This window comes from Motacilla alba, chromosome 2 (genome assembly GCF_015832195.1).
Source record: "Motacilla alba alba isolate MOTALB_02 chromosome 2, Motacilla_alba_V1.0_pri, whole genome shotgun sequence".
NCBI classification, from domain to species: Eukaryota; Metazoa; Chordata; class Aves; order Passeriformes; family Motacillidae; genus Motacilla; species Motacilla alba.
This window is the reverse complement of record NC_052017.1, coordinates 44,418,769-44,434,983: the sequence shown is the minus strand read 5'-3', so window position 1 is coordinate 44,434,983 and position 16,215 is coordinate 44,418,769. Positions and strand designations below refer to the sequence as shown.

General features: G+C 40.0%; 1 protein-coding gene across 6 annotated transcripts in view; it reads left to right on the top strand.

The window, feature by feature from the left end:
* The window catches only part of TRAK1 (trafficking kinesin protein 1), a 127,830-nt gene extending 111,668 nt beyond the window's left edge, over positions 1-16,162 (top strand). For 4 of the 6 annotated variants that reach the window (XM_038128815.1, XM_038128813.1, XM_038128816.1 and 1 more), the window contains 3 exons: positions 139-468; positions 9,136-9,238; positions 13,183-16,162. In XM_038128815.1, coding sequence (XP_037984743.1) covers positions 139-468; positions 9,136-9,238; positions 13,183-13,981 — 1,232 coding nt within the window. In that variant the 3' untranslated portion in view covers positions 13,982-16,162. The remainder of the gene's footprint in view (positions 1-138; positions 469-9,135; positions 9,239-13,182) is intronic. The other 2 variants (XM_038128814.1, XM_038128819.1) reach the window with 1 other exon arrangement.
* Positions 16,163-16,215: the final 53 nt, after the last annotated feature.

Here is a 16,215-nt window from a genome sequence, read left to right as displayed (position 1 = left end):
GACACATTAAACCCAGAAACATTAAAGGTTTGGAGCTCTCAAACCTTTGGTCTTCTGGATAAATGAAGTGGGACTTTGTGTTTTAGGTCCTGGATTGCTTACTAATTGATTTTGGTTGTCTTTCTGTTCCCTTTCAAGGTTCTGCCACTTTGCACCACTGGCAGCAGCTGGCTCAGCCTCACTTGGGTGGGATCCTGGACCCGAGGCCCGGGGTTGTCACTAAGGGCTTCAGGACCCTAGACCTGGACCTGGATGAAGTGTACTGCCTTAATGACTATGAGGAAGATGAGACAGGTGACATTTCTTACAAGGGCCTAACTACCTCGACGCCAGTTCAGCACACAGAGACCTCAGGTGAGAGGTCACAAGCACAAGTGACTGTTTCAGAGAACAAGAATAACCCCCGCCAATCTCAGGCTTTCACAGAGGAGATGCAGGAGTCCGCGACTGACGATGATGAGGGGTCTGGTGAGGGAAACTCATTAAGTCCAGTAAAACTGACATCTTTACAGGATTTTGATTACTGGGCCATTCTCACGTCTCTTCAGAACAGCATCCATAATATTGCTTTGTGTGTAGCATCTGCACGATAGTGCGAGCAGTGGTTAGAACATAACCATTCTAACATTGGCTCAAAAATTGTTTCTTTGATAATATTTTAATTTGTTTTTCAGTAACAGCATCTGTGGTCAATATTTTACTCTATTTTGATATGAGAAGGCTGCTAAAAGGAAGTGGTTCATTCACAAACCTTTGTGTGGCATGTATTCAACTTGTGTGTGTATTTAGTGCGCACTCTTAAATGTGTGTAATGTACAGATTACATATATTTTGTATTGCTGTAGGGCAGATACTCTTCTGACAGTTTGTAAAAGGTGATGCCATGCTTTAGATATTTGTACTTTGGGAAAAAAACAAGGACTAAATGACTGGTGCACTAAAGATGCCTCCATCTTGCCTTTGCTGAAACAAATGGAGTGCCTTGAAAACCACCAAAGAAATTCTGAAAGTTTAATTCACTTACCTCAGACACAGTTATCTGTTTTAAAAGTCCTTCTGAGAAGAAGAATTAAGGGAATGTTCTTATAGAGTGACTAATAATATTTCCCTTACTCTTTCTCCACCACACTATTAAACCCTGTCCTTCCTATTTATACCGTATTAAGACGTAAACATTCTTAAGTGACACAGTACTGCATGAGCTATTAGATACTCTGAACTGACACTAGCAGTCTGCTATTGCACAAGATTAGATTCTCAAGACTATAGATGTGTTCTGAGTTTGTGTGGTTTCTCTCTTGTTCTTGGGATTTGGGGTTTTTTGTTTTAATAAGCTATATAGTCTTCATTAAGATTTGCCTCTGGTAAAGAATTATATTTAGTCCAGAATCATAAAATTGCCAGAACTCCTTTTTTCCCTAGACTTCTTGTGTTTGTATAACTACTTTAAATGAAGACACTTCCTTCCCTCTCATTGTTCTGGGATAAATCATAATTTAATATTTGGCTGGTCTTTGGAAGATTAGATTGTCTCAGGGCTAAGCAATAACATTTCTGTTATTATCATGACAAGCAGAGTATCTTCAGCTCTCACTGCAGTGGCAGTTCAGTGCTTTCAACTATTGAATATAAGCTACTTTCTACAGTCAGTCGTATTAAGGTTAAACTTCAAATCATAGAATTATTAATGCTGGAAAAGACCTCTAAGATCATTGAGTCCAGGCATTAACCCAGCACTGTCAAGTCCACCACTAAACCATGTCCCCAAGTGCCATATCTACAGATCTTTTAAATACCTGCTGGGGTAGGGACCCAACCACTTCCCTGGGCAGTCTGTTCCAGTGCTTCAACATCCAAACCCTTCAACTTCCCTTTCCATTGGCAAAAATTTTCCTTGTTCTATGAAATCCCAGAAAGAAAGTTCATATTATTTTTATATTAATATGAAAATAAATAATGCCTCTTCAGGCAGTTGTGTACCATTTTGGATATTATCCAGGTTTTTATAGTTTTGAAGAGTCTGAGTAACAACAGCAAGAAAAGCTGGAGATATAAGAAAGATGGACTGAAATAATCAAAGACTGAAATAACTGGCATTTTTAGGATCTAGGGAACAAAAGATTCAACTAAATATATGATTAATTTTAAAATGTGTTGCTGTAGAGAGCAAGGGAACAAGCAGTTTTCATCAACTCAGAGCAGAGTAAATGTGAAAAAAATGTTGCTTGGGTTACGTTTTTAAGAATTTTCTAACTGTAAGAGTGTTCAACACAGGAACATCTCAAAAAAAGTAAAAGACTCATTGTCATGGGCTAAACATAGATAAGGATATAGTTTAGTTCCTTGTTGGGTTTTTTTTTAAAGAACAAATAAGTCTAACAGTTCTGGGTAATAATTTGAAAGAGTTCTTTCTTTCGAGTAGAGCAATAAAAGTAGGCCTGCTCCGTGTTTACAAACTGGTAAGAAAGCCTAGTATTTCCTTCCATTTTCTGTCTCCATTATGATTTGAATAAAGGTCACTGTTTATGAACAGGTTATTTACTGGTTACTGTTGACTTTTCCTGGGAAAAGTCTATTTAGACAGGGGTTTTAAGCAAATTCCCCACCTTATAAATTGACAAAGTAGATAAAATCAATGAAATAGCTCTAGCAACCTTATTTTACCTTGTATTGTTTGCTGAGTAATTTTAATACATTACAGAAATAAATGGGTCAAAATTGATAACTTTCTGTAGAATGAACAAGTGCACTGAAAACTTTAATTTCCCATTCTTTTGCCTTCTTTCAAATTGTCCTGTTGCATAGGATTTAGGAGTATCCACGAGCTACCACATCATTATTGGTTGTGTTGCTCAAATGGAGTAAAGACACTGTGTCTGCTTTTTTTTTGAAGCAGCTTTTTAGGCATTGTACAAGGAGGAGATGATTGTGGTTTTTTTCAGAATAGGCACTTACTAATGGAGCAGTACTTCTTAGGATCCACAATCTGCCCACTGAAGAATATCTTTTGGGAGAAGGAGGTGCATGCTTAGCTTATGAATTTATTTTGTATTTAAATATTGCACAGCCACTGCTTCTCATTGCTTCTCCTCAGCATTCTTTCTTCTAGATTTCTGAGTAGGAAATGCAAGGCAGGTAGGGGTGTGTATGGACATGCAGCACCTTATCATGAGCCTGTCATGAGTACAAGGTTACAACATCATTGCTTGCCTGATTCCAGTTAGGAATTGCTTCCAGCTGGCAATATACAGAACGAACTCTTGGTAGAGAATGTGGAAGTAAAATAAAAAGGAAAGGAAAGAAAAATCTTGCATATAGTCTCTAGCAATAGTGTCTTTGCTTGTAATCCAGGATAGCTCCATTGTGGAAAAATCTTATTCAAGAGGTCTGTAAAAGCCAGAAGGTGTCTTCTTACACTTGCTGTTGGCAGGCCATAAAGTGTGCTAGTCTAGAGCTACAGGTTGTCTAGCCTCAGACCAAAAAGTCTTTAGTGATACGGTGCCTACAAGGACCTTCCCAGCAGGTGTAGATCATCTTAGTCTGTTGGGCAGGTTTCTGCTTCAGTTGATTGTGTGCTCTGAGGTTTGTATCTTGCCTTTTTTGCACTGGATATGTTCTTTGTCACAGTACTTGCAAGTACTATTCATATTGCCATTCTGCGTGTTCAGAGTGCTACTCAAAATGAGCCCAAGTGTTTGCTTTAACTTCCTGGCTCAGGAGAGAAAACACTGCTGGTGCCAAACATATCTTGTAGTCAAAACAAGCGTATTCAGAACAATTGTGATAGATGTTCTATTCTTGGGATAGTTAGAGTCAGAAATCATTCTGACTAAAAAAGGAAAAGTTAAGTTCCTTGTGTTTTCTTGTCCATATGTTGAAACCTGTAGTACCCATTGATCTATAAAACAGCTTCTTCACCATAAATGCCTATTCCATCCCAATTATGGCACTGAACATTTCAGGAGAAGTTAGCACACATGTGACATATGGTCTGCAGTTAGTCTGTTGGAGCCTATACTGTGTGTGAGTAGAATTGACTTTATGGAGGATTGTAAATTCCAAAGTTGCAGTTCTAGCCTAATACACAGGAGTAGGTTGAGTTTTGTGTATCACTTGTGTAGACTCTCAGCATAAGTGAAATTGTAGAGAAGTTACAGGACACCGTGTTCTTAAAATCATCTGGGACAAGTAATTTTTGCAGCACAAATTTTTTGTAACCTCTATTTTTTTGTTTTGTTTTGGTTTTTTTCTGTGAAAAACTAGTATACTAAAAAACTGTACAGAATCTGTTTTGGAGGGAGGGGTTGTTTGGGTTGGCTTTTTGTTTGGTTTGTTGTGGTTTTTTAAGTCGCTGGCTGTCATGTTTCCCTTAAAGAAACAAACGAAACACCAGCCGCTCAAAGCACTTAATAATGTTATGAATGTTCTAATTTTGAAGTTGGAAGGGCTACACTTGATGCAGTGTTTGCTTAATTGCCTGCTAGTATTGGGTGCATAAAATGGTCTTTCAGTACTTGCGTTTGTTAGTTCCGCTGACTGATTGCTTTGAATAGACATGTGCACAGCACTACGGGATCAGCACTCTTGTACTTCATGCTTAGACCTTAACCATGACATGGAGGGCTTTCCAAATAGAGGCCCAAAATCACAAGAACACATAATGAATGTATTATGTTTGAGTTGTTTTTAGCAGCATTACTACACATGCTTCTAGAAAGTTATCATTGTACAGAAAAGCAATAAATTTTGTAACTCTTCTTGGAACTAAGGTATTGATGCATATTTAATATATATTTTATTTTCAAATGGCATGAATATTTTCACAGTAATTATCTTTTAAGAAAACCTGTCAGCAGTTTCTTTCTATGCTGTTAAAATGCTTGGATTTTAATTTGGGGATCCTAGCCTTCATAAACTTATGTTGAAGCCACATGAAATACTTTGAAGTCTTTTTACATCTATGCTCAAAGGTTATTAACGTATGAGAAAGTGATTGCAGCCAGAACAACACCCTGTCCAAAGAATACCTGCCTTTGTTCAGTTTTTCCACTCTTTCTGTTTCCAAAGGCAAAATAAATGAAAATTTTGGAAACTCAGGTATTCAGAAAGTATTTTTGCTGTTTAAGAAACATAACAAAAGCCATGCTCCCGGTGCAGACATATGAATTCCTGGAGGTTTTTAGTATTCACAGTTGCACCTTTAGAGAGCACCACGTTCACATTTTAGCTGGTTTTTCTATCACTTAACTCCTTCTTGAAGTAGTGGTTCACCCAGGCATCAGATCCAGCTTAATCAATACTCCCCCTATTCTGTCATCCAGGCATTTTCAGTACAGGTAGCACTGGATATCAGAGCTCTCACCTTTAGTCACCTGAAGGGGATGAACTCTGCTAAATCTTGACACTGCATGAAGCCGCTGTCTTGTCCCGTGGATCCTAGTGGGGTTTTGTTGCCTAGTTTCCCGTAATTTCACCTCATCCAAGGATGGAATCAGTGGCACAAACTGGCAAAAGTGAAGTCCATAGCCTGTATTCTAGATGATCACACAGTAGGGTAAAAAAAAAAGCTCCTAATGGTCCTTCATTATCCTCTTTTAAAGCAGGCAGAACTTTTCTATTCAGCAATAAACTTCTAATGCTTTAAAACACCATCTGTTGCTCTAAGGATGCCTCAGTCTGATTGTCATCCATCCCTGTTTCCACAGCCTGTGCTGAAGAGATGCCCTAATTCCAGTGCGCTCCCTGCTCAAATAGCAGGGAACCGGGTTCCGTCCTTTCCTTGAAACATGCCAAAAAATGATGGAATAGAGTGGCTTGCTTCACTGTTGTACAAAAGGGTTAACTTTGTGCCAGTCTGGATCAAACCATACTCTAAAGATTTCCCAGCTTTTCTGAAGTTAATTCCCTAATAAATCTGTATGTGCCAGAATAGGTGTTTGTATAAAATGCAAAGATTTATTGGTCACCTTGAGCTATCTGCCTCCTCACTGTTATTTCAGCATAACAACAAATTTGAATTTTGAGCCAATGGTACAAAAGTTAATGGCACCTTAGTATAGCTACCTCTTACAAATCTTTCTCAAACTTCATTTGCCTTGACATCTTCTTGTGGGTGGGGCAGGCCACTTGTTCACCTACTGTAACTTTGTACCTTCCTCTGCACAAGCTGGTTGAAAATCCAGTTAAAATGGCCTTTTGAGAGTTCCCTGGGCTGAAGGGCATGTCCTGAACATACCTATTTTGCTGTTTACACCTAGCAGAATGGCCCACAAGCTCTGAGTCCTGCAGCTGGATCTGAGACAACTCCGAGAGACATAAAATCAGTTTTATGTTTTGTGAGGAAAGTCCTGTTTGTTCTACCAGAAGATGGAGCTCTCTGCACTCAGTTTCACTGGAACCTGCCCTTTTTTTTTTTTTTCTCAATATTTTCAAAGGTGTTTTTACAATAGTGTTTGTACTTACAGAAGAGTCCCTTTCAGCTATGATGGTTTGCATTTTTCCATAATGCCTGTGAATTTTTTGAGAAAGCTTAATAAGGTGAAGAATCATTTATTCCTGAGTGCTAAAACATGGTACAGCAGAAATCATAAGTTTAGATTTCATTTTAATTTATGGGGAAAATGCACTAACAGTTTGCACTGGGTTCTTGATGGATGAAATTACATGATGTTTCTGTAAATTTTGTTAAGCACAGAATTATGCACAGACTCTTTTTCATACAGATATGAAGCCTTGTTATTAAACTATGACTACTTTGGAAAAGAGGGTATAAGTAAAACATTTGGTTTCAGACAGTTACATGCAGCAGATGTTTATATTCAAGAGAATACTCTGACATATGTAAATGTGAAGATAGTCTTATTAGAAAAATGTATTACTTCCTCATGAACTTATACCATCTCAGGAGATGACCATTCCCATGTAAAATTACTAAGTTAGAAATTAATAATTTTGTTTCTATTTGATAAAATTTGTTCACTTACAGCAACAGGTTCTCACTCTTTTTACTGTGTCCGAAGGACGGAAAATGCTACAGCAATATGATACAACCCATTGTTGACTGATGAAGGATGAAGCTGGTACAGGACTTTCTTAGTGGTATTTGAAGGGTGAAATACATATTTGGAAATTGATAGATTTTTTTTCATCACTTCAGTTTGTCTCCTCTGATTAGAGCTAGTGATTTCTCTACTTTTAGCAGCCTTCTCCTATCTTTGACTCATTAATAGCAATGAGTCTTGCTTTTGCTAATTCAGCTGTTTCTTCAATGTGCCTGTCTCCAATCTGAGGGGATGCCCAGTGGATATTAAAAATGGGGAAAATGCACTGATTGTATGACAGCTATGTGCTTTGGGTTGAGCTTGCAATCTTAAACCAGCATTGCTTTATTCTGTTCTCTATTCATCATCCAGGGATAATTGCTTTGTTTCTAATTGATTTATGTTAAAGTCCTGTGTTTCTCTAAATAACCAATTTTTTTCATGTCCAGTTATTTGAGTTCTTTCTCCAGATTTTCTTATAACTCTCTACAATATGGAGAGAATCATGATTGCTAGGCTGTGCTCCCTTGTAATAGCTTTTGTAGTGCTTACACTAATCTCTAAAGCAACTGGATTCCTGAAGCATCCTAATTACCATCTCTGGAGGTGAAGTAGAGCTTGTTGTTATGTTATGCCGTGCTAACATTTGAGTGTGTTAACATGACACTCCAGTGGGTCCTGAGAAATATCCTTCTCTAATGTACAGCCGTACATTCCAGTGCTGACTAGAAGTTACCTCACACTGTATGCTCAGCCACTTCTGCTTCCACTGTTCACACTGCCCATGCTCTACCCTTCCCACACTGCTTATCTGTGTTCTTAAAGGGCTACCTAACCACACACACTTTTTTGGAGCTGTGATACTTTCTTTATATGTGGAAAAGGGAACACAGCCACAATTAAGACTTGCCTTGCTTCTGCTGAGCTGCTCTGGGAGTTCAGAATGGTGTCTGGTCCAGCTGGTCAATCTGTCTGTCTTTTGCAATGTGTTCAATAGTGGCGTACTGTGGTATTAAAATGTGGCTTAATCAGGGAATGGCTCAGAGGGTTGGGTAGGACTGGTGGGGGAGGGAGCCGCACATGGTTTTTATTGTGCATGTCTTTTGACCACTGCTGAGTTGGGTTACTAAGTAAGAGAACCTATGCAATCATGATGTCTTTGATGTAATATTTAACTCTGGGTGTTTTTCAACCAGCTTTTCAGATGCATGGCTCTTAAATTCTGTAGTTATTTTGCAGTGACCACAGCTGCATTATATAGCAGGTTAATACAGCCACAGAAGTATTTCTACTAAGAAGAAAGAAGTTGGCCTAAGTCCTTAATTTTTAAAATTAAGCTGTATTGCTTCTTTCCCAAATCACTGATTATCACCAGAATGGCAGTTTTACAGCCACATTTGTTAGGAAATTTGCTTACTACACTGTCTACAAATATTCAAACTGTTATACTATGCAGCTGAGGACATACATTTTTAAATAACCTAATCACATGCACAAGAGAAATGTCGCAGATGTACAGTAGTGGATCCAAAAAACTACCACTTTCCATATTGTGGATATGAAAAGTCAGAAAAACAGCAATTAATGTGTGCCCCTCCCCTCCCCACCCCAACAATCTGTATTCCTGTAGCATTAGCCAGATGGATCCATTACTGAGAAGTAATGGGGATACCTTTTTGTGGATCAATCTAAAAGCTGAAAGGCACAAACATTTAGAAAATCCTAGTGCTCCTGAGCTGGTACTAGAAAATTTTGCTTGTAATTTCCCACTGATGTAAGCTGCTAGTTTGGATAGGGACTAGCATTTCAAGCACTGCCTGGCCTAAATTTGGTTTGAATAAGACTTAATCTGCAGTGTTTGTGATCATGGGCAAGTTTCAGCAGACCTTTTTAGCACTGGCCTTGGAGTCCTAGAGGTGTTTCTTTTGGAGAACAAGTGTCTGTTTAACACTGTAGTACTTGGCCATTTCACTTTTCTTGCATTGATCCCATCAAGGTGCCTCATCACTTTTTGCATCTGTCTTATCAGCACACAGAAGTTTGGTTTTCCCCTTTTCTGTGTAAAATGCAAAGAATTTGCTTTTTTTTAATTTAGTACCTCATCCTGGGAAGTGCATGTCACAAACCAACTCCACCTTCACCTTCACCACCTGCCGCATTCTGCACCCCTCCGATGAACTCACACGAGTCACGCCAAGGTAAGGGATTCCCATGATGACAAAGCCTTCAGCTCTATCAGTTTCCCCTCTAAGCAAATGCAAAACAATAGCATAAGCACAGGCATTGAATGCAGTGGTGAATTGCAACACACCCAGCAATTATTCCTCCTGTTTTGAGTTACCTCTGTCTGAATTTGGGAGGCATGTGTGATGTTTTAAAAAGCCAATCAAAGTTTCTTAAATTTTGTTGTCTCTAGTTAAGATATTGCAGGATCAGGCATAACTGTATTGACTTCTGATATCCAAACTAGGCTACTCCTCATCTTAGACTAGTTGTAGTTGTCATATGTGAATGCACAGGATGTAATCTCTTACCAAAAAAGACGAGGGGTTTTTCCAGGGAGGAAGTCTAAATATTTCCTTTCAGAAAAAAAAAAAAAAAAGGAATGTGCAGGTTAAGGAATGTGCTTAAATCCAAGAACTACGTGAGGAACGGAGGAGGACATATGCCTTAATTGGAAACAGGGAGATATCTACTTTGTTTCTTGGTGTAATTGTTGGACATTAATTCATAGTTGCCAGACTGAAACTAACAAGCTGGTGATGCAATACCAGTTGACAGCATAGACACTGCATGCCCACAGAAGGCGGTTCTGTGGCCTAATGGGAAGGTGAAGATCTGAGAACCAGAGGTGGGTGGTGTGAATTTCATACTTAAAGAGGAAGCTTTTTCTCCCAAAGCAAATCAGGATTTACAGAATGTTCTTTTCTGTTTATAAGGACAATGTCTCATTGCTTTCTGTGCCCCTTCCAGCTCCTCTGTGGGAGTGTACCACTGTGTAGGTCCCCATGCAGAGGTGGTGTGCCTACACTTGTTTAGACATGAGATAGGCACTGACTGGCTGTGAAGGGCACGAAAAGCGAGGGTATTGAACATGAAAATCTGTCAGGTGGAAAGAAAATATATGATGTTTAAATGTAACTTTTTTCTTCACTTTCTGAACTAAGTTAGTTATTAGCGGCCTGGCTGACTTTTCTTTACTCTTTTCTGTCTTTCCCTTCAGCACAATTACTGAAGAGATCCTCTTATATGGCTGCAGTTCTATTTTAATTTTCTTGTTATTGTTGAATTTCTGTCAGTTGTGATCATAACAAACTCTTTGGGTACTACATCAAACAAATCAGTCAGAAAAGACAGCTAAATTCAGTGCATTTTCAGCTGCCTTAGTTAAATGGAAGTTCATCATTCGTTCAGGAGAACAGAGCAAAATAAACACAACTGTGTTTTCAGCAGATGTTTAAGGAGCTCCTCCTTACCAACTATAAATGATTCTTCACAGGTCATGTGAGGAGGACGAGAAACTGCGTTATGTCTCGTTGTGATGAGAGGAGGTGTAGGGCAGACACTGTGACCCAGCGTGGTCGGGGGTGAGCAGCACTGCCAGCAGCATCTGTGTTGGCAGGGTCATGTACAAGGAATGCTAGTGTGTGTGGCACCAGCTAACCCCAAGAAGTTTGGCATTTACCTACCTGGTTACATTTTAACCTGTGCTACCTCAGGTGTTGCTCTAACCTGACTAAATTTCATCCAGCTAAATGAAATGCTCCTTTATTTGTTTCTCTTCTCAATCTAACTCTGAGACCATCACTAGGCTGAGCTGCTGAGGCCACTTTGAGTCTGTTTCTGCAATGGTGTCCAGGGCGCCCTGTGGTGTTGGTCAGTTTGATGGGAAAAATACTTCCCAGTTAAAGCAATACCAAAATGATCAAATGGGAAAAAAGGCAACATCTGCAACTGCTTTCTTGCAGGGATGGCTTGTTTTTTTAATTGCACTGGTGTGTATAACTGTGCTGAAAAATTAGTAGAAATGCTAATCTACATGTCCGTGCAACTGATATCTCTATTTGGAAAGAGTGAAGCTCTCTAAAGTGCTGGAGTGCTATAGTTTTTATCTTGTGACTAGGATATCTTGGAAGCCTGGTAATTAACACCATATGTCTGGATTTCTGAAATGTATATGGTCATACCTTGTAGAAAGTTAGTTCATGCAGTAACTTCTCTTTCTTTTCTCTCCCTGATGCTTTTCAAGACTTCTTTATTCTGTACTTAGCTGTATGGGAGATGCACCACAGTGGCTGTCGCTGCTTTTTAGTTCCACTGGAATCAGAACTATGAGGGTCCAGCTTTAATCAGTGCTTAAGAGAAGAATTGTGAACCGACTTCTTTCCACTCAGCCTTGCCTTCAGAGTGGGTGTGCTGCTGCAGTGGGTGTGCATGGCCTCCTGAGCTCAGCTGGGAGAGATCCTTCTTCCCTGCTGCTGCCTCAGCCTAGACAGAAAGGACAGGACGTCAAGATGTGCCTTAGCACATCTGCCACTTGCACTGACAGCCACAGCACACACGGGGGTGCAAGGAGACTGAGTCCAGAGCCACTTAGCAAGGCTGCATTTCTAATTACATCTGCTGGTTTTCTCAAATAAGTGTTTCACTACAGTACACTACAAGGAATATACGGGATTCCTCTTGCTGAATTGCAACTGCAATTCAACTTCCTCAGTTTCACTTGCTTATGGTAAAGGCTGGTACAGTTTCAAATCATCGTTAGAGATCATGTTGGTCAGATCCTATTTAGCCTTGGAAAGAAGACATGACTTGACATTTCACAGCATCAGGCTAATATTTTCTTAATTAAGAAGTGCCTTAAAGATATGTTGATTATTAGACCAAGGGACTAGAGTTTCCAGTGTTATGTGAATTCACATCACCTGCTCACATGGATCTAGATGATGTTACAAGCTCATCAGAAGCTGCAGCTCAAAGCATTCCAGGGTATCCAACCTGATATGCACAGTAGTGTTGGCTACAAAGAATTCATTAATGTAAGGTGAAATGAGACTGAAAATTCCAGTCAAGACACCATCTCAGCCCCCATAATTTAGTCATTCGCCAGAGTCTTCTCTTGGAAATCCAACCAGATTGTTTCAAGGTGGCTCTTTGAAATGCTTTTCTTGGTGCAGAGAACCTTAAGTTGCATGTTACGGCTGAGCCAATCCAACAGCATGGCTCTGCTGAAAAGGGAAAATCCCACTCTCTCCCCACTCCTTCCCCTCCCAGCTGCTTAGTTTTCCCACTGTCTTGCACTGGCTTTACTTTCTGTCTGACTCTTTGCTGAGTGTCTTCTACCTGCTAACCTGGCAAGGTAAGGGAGTAGATTTCCTTCTTTGAACGGTGGTGAGGTCACGTCAGTGAATCCTTTGTTAGCATCAGGTGTTGCATTGCTCAAGACCCTTTAATGCCATTAGAGGGGATGAACCTGTGCTTAGGAGATATTACTGTGGAATTCTTTTTTTATTTTTTTTTTTAATCTGTGTGTGTCCTTGTGGCAAAGACTATAATTTGCCTGTGGTTAGAAAAAGTTGGATTTTTTTTTTTTTTTAATTTTCTGAAGGTGCATGGAGCTCTTGGGATTCTCTCAAACAGACATGAATTTGTCATAGGTATCCCACATGCCTTGTTTCTGGAATAATTAAGTACACTGTGCCTTAGTAAGTGAGTGTTCAGTTCCATGTGCTCAGAGGTGACACTAAAAAGTAGATGTCTTGCTTATACCATTGGTCCAGTCTCCCGCATTTCCCTGTCTCTTAGAAGCAACTGGGAGTTGTGACAGCCAGTGGATCAGGAAGAAAAACTGAATGTGTTGATCACAAACTTGTTAATAGTTTATCAGGAGAAATGTGGTGCTGGGTGGTGGTAGTGGCATTAATCCTCTGAGACTGGGCTCTGAAGCGTGCAAAGTGGAGATACGTTTTGTGAGATCCGATGGTTTTGCGCTTGTAATCACATTTGTGGGGGGCTGGGAACTGTTAGTGTCCTGTTCATTCTCCAAATGGATAAAAGGCCCTGCTCAGGGTTAAAAATCTTGCCTGTAGTAAATTTTAATTTTCTAGTGGAGAGAATAATTTGAGTGCTCCTTTGCTTTCAGCCTTAACGCAGCACCTACTCCAGCTTGTGGCAGCATTAGCAATCTGAAAGGCACCCCGGTGGCTACTCCCTGCACTCCTCGGCGTCTGAGTTTGGCCGAATCCTTCACCAACCTCCGAGAATCCACGACAACGATGAGCACATCCCTGGGGCTGGTGTGGCTGCTGAAGGAAAGGGGCATCTCAGCAGCAGTGTACAATCCACAGAGCTGGGATAGAGCCAGCAGGAGCACCCTGCTGAACACATACTCCCCAAAAATGGCAATCATTCCTTCCACTCCACCAAACTCACCCATGCAGACACCTTCTTCTTCCCCTCCATCTTTTGAGTTCAAGTGCACCAGCCCACCTTATGACAACTTCTTGGCTTCGAAGCCTGCTAGTTCAATCTTGAAAGAGGTGAGGAATAAAAAGAACATCAGGAACAGTGAGAGCCAAACTGACGTGTCTGTTTCCAACCTTAATCTCGTGGACAAAGTCAGGAGGTTTGGTATTGCCAAAGTTGTGAGTTCAGGGCAAACGTCAGCCGCTCCTTTAACTGATGACCAGGGACCTCTTCTCTGTGGGGCACAGGGACCAGTGAGGGCCCTTGTTCCTGGAGGCCTGGCACCTGACGGCCTCCCCTTGGGCTGCCCTGCCGTGACCAGTGCCATCGGGGGCATCCAGCTGAACACTGGCATCCGAAGGAATCGGAGCTTCCCCACCATGGTGGGTTCCAGCATGCAGATGAAAGGCCCAACGTCCCTCACTTCGGGGATCCTCATGGGAACCAAGCTCCCGAAGCAAACTAGCTTACGATGAAGGACTTTATTTTTACAGCTAGTCTTTTTAAATGAAAATACTTGGATTCTTTCTCCAATCTCTTTTTCCTTTCCCCTCCACCCCTTCATTGCCTCTTGAGTTTGACAAATCAACTTTGTGCCTAATGGGAGAAATGTGTAAACTTTGTATAAAATGTGTAAATATGTACCAGATCTATTGTAACTAATTGGATTATTTTACTGTTCAATCGAGTGCAAAAGGCTCTATGTTATGATTGCTGTATTAAGGTTAACTTGCTAACCTTTTGAAAAGGTTTTTTTTTTTTAAGATGCACTGAAAAAAAGCAAAAGAGCAAAACTGACAAAAAATAACTTGACTAGAAAAACGTGAATTCTGTAGCTAGCCTAACTTGAGTCAAAGGTGCATGGGAAGCTATTGAATGTGTTACGTGAGACCTCTCATTACATCACTTGAAGCATGGGAGCATTTGTGCTTCGTTAAATACTGAAAAAAGCACTCAGTTTAACATATGGTAGTTTTAATTTTGCCTCTGTAGATGAGTTGAGCTGAGTTATTGGAGTGCCTGGCTATTATGCCTGAATGGATGAAACTGTATTTTTTTTTTTCCTGTTCTGTATTTGCCTCCTGCCCAGGATTTATAAACTTGAACTAATACTGTGTTGAGGTCAGCAGGCCTACTGGGTACCTGGGATATTGACATATTCCTACCACGGCTGTTTCCTTTGGCACACCTACACTTTGTGCAACTTCTTTCTTTGTTGTTCTTTTGTTCTGTTTTGTTTTGTTCTTCAATGCTGCACTGGATTGTGGAAGGGAAAATGCTTTACTATGTGTTGCTGCCACTGAAACATGCTTTGTCAGTGCGCCCAAAGAAAACAGTTTTCACAACTCATGAGGTAAACATGGCAGTGACTTCCTAGAAGTCCCAGTTGCAGAACAGATCGACAGATAAGAATGTTATAAAAGAACATGTAGCAAAACCAGTATTAGGAAAAGGTGAGTCCTTGAACCTCAGCAGAGAACCACAGAAAACATTTAGTAATGGAATGGTACAGGCGGGAAAGAGCAGCTTGCAGCCCTTGTGCTGATCTTCGTGTTTCATGCATGTCAGAGACGTGGCCTTGTAAGCAGGGTGAGAATATTCTCCACCCATTTTTTGTTCCATTTTTTCAGAGAAACCTTCTTCATCCAAAGTCGGACCCTAGCATAGGTAAAAGTAGGGAAAATGCTGTATTTTTGCAGCGTTTTTAAAATGAGGACAATTCCTGCCATACAAACATATAACCCCCTACTTTTCAGAAAGGAAAACATAAGACTTCACACAACCTTTGGTTGCCAGGCAATCCTAATTGTATCACAATTTTTTCTCTGTTTCTCCCAACCTTCTGCTGAGTGCTTGTAGAAAGAGTTGAAATACCTTGGAATTGGAACAGACTGGAGGGAGCTTGTTTCTAGAGCGGAGCTCAGACATAAATATTTTTTGGGAGAGGGGATGGAGAGGAGCAAAGCAGGGAGGGTTTAGCATCCACTTTCTTTTCCTTGCACTTGTTGTGGCATCTAAAATCAAGCTCCCTGTTTGTTACCATTGTCACACTACACGTAATTGCCGTGAGTTGCCATTTGTACCAGACTGTTACTAAATTATTAGCACTGATAATTTCTTGTATAAATGAAACTGTCTTTTAGTCTTTGTGACGAGAGATAGGTGGGTGGTTTGTTTCTTTCTGAATGAAGTAGTTATTGCAGTAGTGCTATGGACACTAAAGATATTTTTTGAGAAAGAAAAAAAAACACATCGGTCAGTTACAGCATGTGTTTGGAGACTTCTATTTATTCTATGAACTTACAATGTTTTAGTAAAATGCCATCAGCTCTGTTTGCTGTTGTATGTGTGCACTTATTGCAAGTAAATTTAAGTATCTTTTTATTTGAATGTATCTTAAACCAGTAGATAGAATAACAGTTGATTCTGAAAAATAGTCATGGACTTAATGGACCATTTTATACACCCAGAGGAAGAAAGCAATACCATAAGAGAACTTAAAGTGTAGAAGGTAATCATGCAATCAGGAAGTATTATTTAGCCTTTAAATAAGCTGTAGGAGCTGTCCACCCACCAGAGAAAGCAATTGTAACACATCAGAATGATGGAATTTAATTTTTTCTTCACTAATATCAATAAAATAACAGAAAAGTTGCCTTGTTGTGTATTATTCAATTTTTCCCTGTTCTTTTAAGGTGATAAATCTTCC